At 37.7% G+C, this 5,184-nt stretch overlaps 1 protein-coding gene across 1 annotated transcript; it reads right to left on the reverse strand.

Annotated features, from left to right (window-relative positions):
* Positions 1-243: 243 nt before the first annotated feature.
* Positions 244-4,980, reverse strand: LOC112696043 (calcium-dependent protein kinase 32). The gene is made up of 8 exons (XM_025748627.3): positions 3,906-4,980; positions 2,858-2,981; positions 2,619-2,762; positions 1,897-2,049; positions 1,625-1,740; positions 1,335-1,502; positions 991-1,221; positions 244-827 (listed from the first exon to the last, which is right to left on the reverse strand). Exons 1-8 carry the CDS (start codon positions 4,425-4,427, stop codon positions 669-671), a joined length of 1,617 nt encoding a protein of 538 aa, XP_025604412.1. The 5' UTR covers positions 4,428-4,980; the 3' UTR covers positions 244-668.
* Between the last annotated feature and the right edge of the window lie 204 nt (positions 4,981-5,184).

Genomic DNA, 5,184 nt, shown 5'->3' on the forward strand with positions numbered 1-5,184 from the left:
AAATCAAGTAAAAACTTCAACTCAAGGTGAAACTAACCCCTTCCAAATAGTTTTAGTGAATGTTGTAATTAAGTGTTAAGTGGCACGCATTACTCAATTACATCAGATAAGAAAATTGCTTCTAAATCTATGTCATATTAACCGTTGAAAGCAATTTGAGGTCAAAGAAATATATAGAAACAATTCATAAGCTCACAGCTCTATCATTTCCTTTTAAGCAATAATTAAAAAAGAAACATGGAGTTGGCTAAGAATGCATGTGTCACATAAAATGTGAACAACTTAAGATATTTACATTCCACAATTGAAGACTTTGGTATAATCTTCCAATATTCAATGTTCTCTTGTTTGTTTTCCTTGTTTGTTTCCCCTAACCATAACACCACACCCTCAACTCAACAAGCCAGAAAAAAAACAGACAATACTCCAAACCACATACACGACACTTCTTGGGGCAATAAATATCCTATTCCACCCAAACTAGGGCTCTCTTCAAAGGATATGTAACAAAAATACATAAAAGAATTACAATTAAGAGAAGGTAAATTAAAATAAAAGAAGGGGGTAGAGTTGAAGAAGAAAAGAAAAGAAAAAAAAAAAAAACTTTAATCATACTTTCTTTCTTCCTTTTCCAAAGGTTAATTAAAATTTGGCATTATGTCTACAGATCATCTATGACCCTCATTGTTTAACGACAATGAGCCATCCTTCATCAATTTGAGACTGAGACTTGTGAATCTCTCTCGCGAATACTGTCTTGATGCTTTTCTCCAATCTGTGCCGGCCTTCATCATCGTGGCGAATTCCTCATAACTTATTCTTCCATCCTGCAATTTCATGCAGACAACTAATATCAAAAAGAGTACAAGACAACTAATATGTCCAGTTTGAATGGTGGAGGACTATCACTTTCATGTTTCAACAGAACGAGTAGCAATCTTTAAGCACAAGAAGCAGAACGAAGACAGAATGTGAAGATGTATTGCTGACCTTATCTGTGTCCACATCATGCATAATTGCACTTATGACATCTTCGCTGTTTGCGTCGACCTCATCATGCAAGGCGCTACGCAGCTCCTCCATTTCAATATATCCGTTTTGGTTCTGATCAAAAAACTGGAAGGCTTTGCGAAGGTGCTCATCATTTCCCATCTTTCTCAGATGAACAGAAATGGCTACAAACTCTCCATAATCTAGGTACCCATCCTTATCTACATCACCCTGTAAAATCAATCCCCCAAAGGTTAGAAGTTGCAAGAGATAGTACTATTTTGTTTTTAGCATGCCAACTACAGAGCAAATACCCCAGTTAAAGGGTAAAATAGTGAACTTACAGCTTCCATAAGAATTTGGAGATCTGACTCTGGAACTTGATGGCCTAGTTTTTGCAACCCTACTCGTAGTTCATCGATGTTAATTTTGCCTCTATTGCTTGTATCCATGAGCTGGAATCCCTCTTTTATTCCAGCCGCTTCTTCTACAGACAAATGCTCTGCAATCACCTGTACACACAATATTGACCATCAAATAACAAACGACTTATAACTTATCATTATAACACTTCAGGGATGATTCCTAGAAGGGTATTTGATATGGTGATATTGTTGGGAACTGAGAACATTACCCTCAAAGCTCTCTTCTTAAGCTTGTTCATTACAGAAAATTGCATGAGCCTTGCTTTGACAGTTTCTCCTAATGAAACATTAGGGGCCTTCTTTGCATTTTGCAACCATGGATGATCTGCATTAAGATTAACAATTACGTTACCATCCATACACGACGCATCTCAATCTTGAGAATTTTAGAAGGGAAAAGACGCCTTTGTTGGCGAGCAGAAAACAGAATCTGTATGCTGTCGCCTATCAAAAGCATTGTATATGATCAACAATATATTACCTAACACTTCTTGTGCAGTAAGGCGACGCTTAGGGTCAGGATCAAGCATCTTCTTCACAAGGTCTTTCGCATTATCAGAAACTTTTGGCCATGGTTCCCTTTTAAAATCAACCACAGATCGTATAATTGCCTGTGCAACTCCTTGTTCAGTTTCTGCATTTTATAGAAGAGGAAAAGAGAGGAAAAGATTTAGACAGCCAAACTAATCAGAAATAAAAATAAGCAAGAAATAATAATTACTTGAATGAAACATCTTTCCCCATACTGGTTGTTATAGAAGAATTTATTGGACTAGGTACCCCCCCCCCCCCAACAAAAAAAAAAAAAAAAGAGTTGGCCGAATCAAGTTGATATCGAATGGACACTTTCAAGTTTCAACATATTAGCTGGAACTTCCAGTGTATTATATTTAGAGTTAGACAATGCAAATGACTCCAAGATCAACAATGAATAAAAAAGTGTAACCAAGATACAGCTTTGACATTTTTGTCCTTATTTTCACAGTCCAGGTGGATGCTGTAGGGTAGAGGGAAATATTTTAATAACTACAAAAACTACTGTTTCTTGACTGAAATGAAATATAAAAAGCTGCATTTATTTTTCTCACAACATTTTCTGTTGACATTGTATAATGTTTGCATGAACTCCACAGTGACTTAAAGTGCACCATTAAGATCTGTCGCTGAAAAACCAAGAAACAGAGATCACAAGACAAAACTAACCTGCCCAAAATGGCGGGACACCACAAAGTAAGATGTATAGAATTACTCCAGCACTCCAAATATCTACTTCTGGGCCATAATTTCTCTTTAGTACCTCAGGAGCCATGTAATATGGACTTCCAACAATCTCATTAAATCTTTCCCCTGCACAAAATGGTATAACTTTAACCCAAATTGTAACTAAAAAAATCGAGCAACATTGATGAGCGATTCATTCACTTGCTAGCCAGAAACATTACCTGGTTTAAAGAAGACCGACAATCCAAAATCAATAGCCTTGAGAGCTGCTGTTTCCTTCTTATTTGCAAACAGAAAGTTCTCAGGTTTGAGATCCCGGTGCATCACACCATGTTTGTGGCACATCTGAAACATAACAGGTTCACAATTAAATCCCTGGTTTACCACCATAGAAAGAGAATGTCCCCGGGCCAAAAAACAGAGTAGACAAATCACCCAGCCAAAACATTTTACACGAAAAGTTTAAGCTCCAAATGCATGCAACCTAAAGTCCTAAACATAGTACTTCTACTGTTCATTATAGTCTAACAAGTGAGCTTAAAAAGCTAGCTCTTTGCCAAATGTTAACAGTAAATGCAACCCCACTAATCAATCACCAAGCTCAACCACCAACACAGAATCAGAAAAATGTAATTTTGTTGTACAAAAGGAATAAACAGTGTCCATGTCTATGTACTTCTCCATCACTGTGTTGCGTCCGTGCCAAGTCTAAGTAACCATCATTAAAAACCTATCCCCCTTCACCCCCGGCCGCTGCCAAAAGTACTCCGAAGTCCATTATTCATCAGAAGCACCCAAGCCAAATCAATTTATTACATCCACTTTTACCGTCAATAATTTCTTCCCCTTCCAAACTACTCATATCTAGAATCTACCTGATACCAAAATAATTTGGATCAAGTAGACCCATTATGAGGTAAATAAAACTCTCCTAGCACCAGCACTAGCACTAAACAAATTAATGAACCACATGAATCAACTAAACTCATTCTAAAACCACACAGACAGACGCTTTTTTTTTTTCTGTGCATCTCTGAAGCATAAAACCACCAGATCTCAATTAACCTCCATCACTATCCAAATTCCAAGGACCTAACTTGAACAAAACAAGCTAAATCATTTAAACAAATCACAATCCTCACTTCCCCCAAACAATTTTAAAATAATAAAATAAAATAATTAACACCATCCACAACACTAAAATCCCCAGATCCAAAACCCCAATAAAGCAAACAATTTAAAAATAAAAACTTTACAACAAATCCATACCTGAACAACTTCAACGATGGTTTTGGTAACAGCCGCAGCGGCTCTCTCCGTGTAATGCCCCCTGGCAACGATACGGTCAAACAACTCACCACCCTCACAGAGCTCCATAACAAGATGCACCGCACTATCATCTTCGAAAGTATCCTTCAAAGAAACGATGTTAGGGTGCTTGGGAAGGTGCCTCATGATTTCAACCTCTCTCCTAACATCCTCGATGTCTATGGCGGTTCTCAGCTTCTTCTTCGAGATCGATTTGCACGCGTAGTCCACGCGAGTCTCCTTGTCCGTACAAAGGTACGTGACTCCGAACTCACCACGACCCAGCTCGCCACCTAGCTCGTAACGCTGCGAGATCTCGCGACCCGTTGGGTCCTTCAAAACGACGAGCTTCGAGCCACGAACGACGTCGTTTCCGTTCCCGTAATCAACTGCGAAGGGGTTCTGCTTCTCCTTCTTCTTCTTCCCTTTGTTGGCCTTTTCTCCATCGTGGAGAGTCGACGGCGTCCCGCAGCAGTTACCCATGGAAAATTCAAACAAAAATAAAAGTCTCGGTTTTTTAGGTCAAGGTTGATAGGGTGGTGTCAATTTACGAGATCCAGCTCCTAATTCAAGCTTAAATTTTCTACTTTGAATGGAATTGAAGAAATGGAGCTAATGGATTGAGCTAAAAAAAATGACTTTTCGAATTGGGTATTTAGGTTTAAGAGGGGAAAAACGAATGGAAAATTGAGGAACAGGAACAGAGAGAAATGGGAGAAGAAGGGGCTATGAATGTTTAAAAGGAAGGGTTTTGGAATTAACGATGATGAGGAATTGAGGAATTAAGCGTGTTTTTGGCACTATGGACGAAATGAGGGTTTCGAAATTTTTTTTTGGGGTTGAAGGGTCAAACTTGTTTCGCAGAGACTTCGTCCATTGTCATGTTCTTCTTCTTCTTCCTCCTCTTCTTCTTCTCCCTCTTTTTTTCCCTCTCTTTCTCTCTCTTATTAATTAAGATTTTTTCTTTTTCGTTTTTTTTTAATTTTTTGTTTTCTGTTTTTCTTATTATTGGAAGCTTAATGACGCTGTTATGCCTAAACAATTACAGTTCAAACTAGGATTAACAAGTTTCCTTTTTTTATTCTTTTTGAAATAATCTTTTGCTTTAAGTGATGTACTAATTTTGTTTTTTTAACTAACTAATTTTATATTTTTTATAAGGTAATTTAATTTAGTGTGGGTGAGTGAAAGCTCTTTAGTTCCATTGACTACCCTCTCCTTGTGTGTGTAATTTCATTTG

The sequence above is a fragment of the Arachis hypogaea genome, chromosome 6 (genome assembly GCF_003086295.3).
Source record: "Arachis hypogaea cultivar Tifrunner chromosome 6, arahy.Tifrunner.gnm2.J5K5, whole genome shotgun sequence".
NCBI lineage: Eukaryota > Viridiplantae > Streptophyta > Magnoliopsida > Fabales > Fabaceae > Arachis > Arachis hypogaea.

Excerpts from the sequence above, each read along its gene's own strand:
- LOC112696043 (XM_025748627.3), bottom strand. The coding sequence starts at position 4,427 with ATGGGTAACTGCTGCGGGACGCCGTCGACTCTCCACGATGGAGAAAAG. Across the intron at positions 2,050-2,618 it reads TGTCCCGCCATTTTGGGCAG|AAACTGAACAAGGAGTTGCA; the intron begins GTTAGTTTTGTC and ends TATAAAATGCAG. Across the intron at positions 1,503-1,624 it reads TTAAGAAGAGAGCTTTGAGG|GTGATTGCAGAGCATTTGTC; the intron begins GTAATGTTCTCA and ends TTGTGTGTACAG.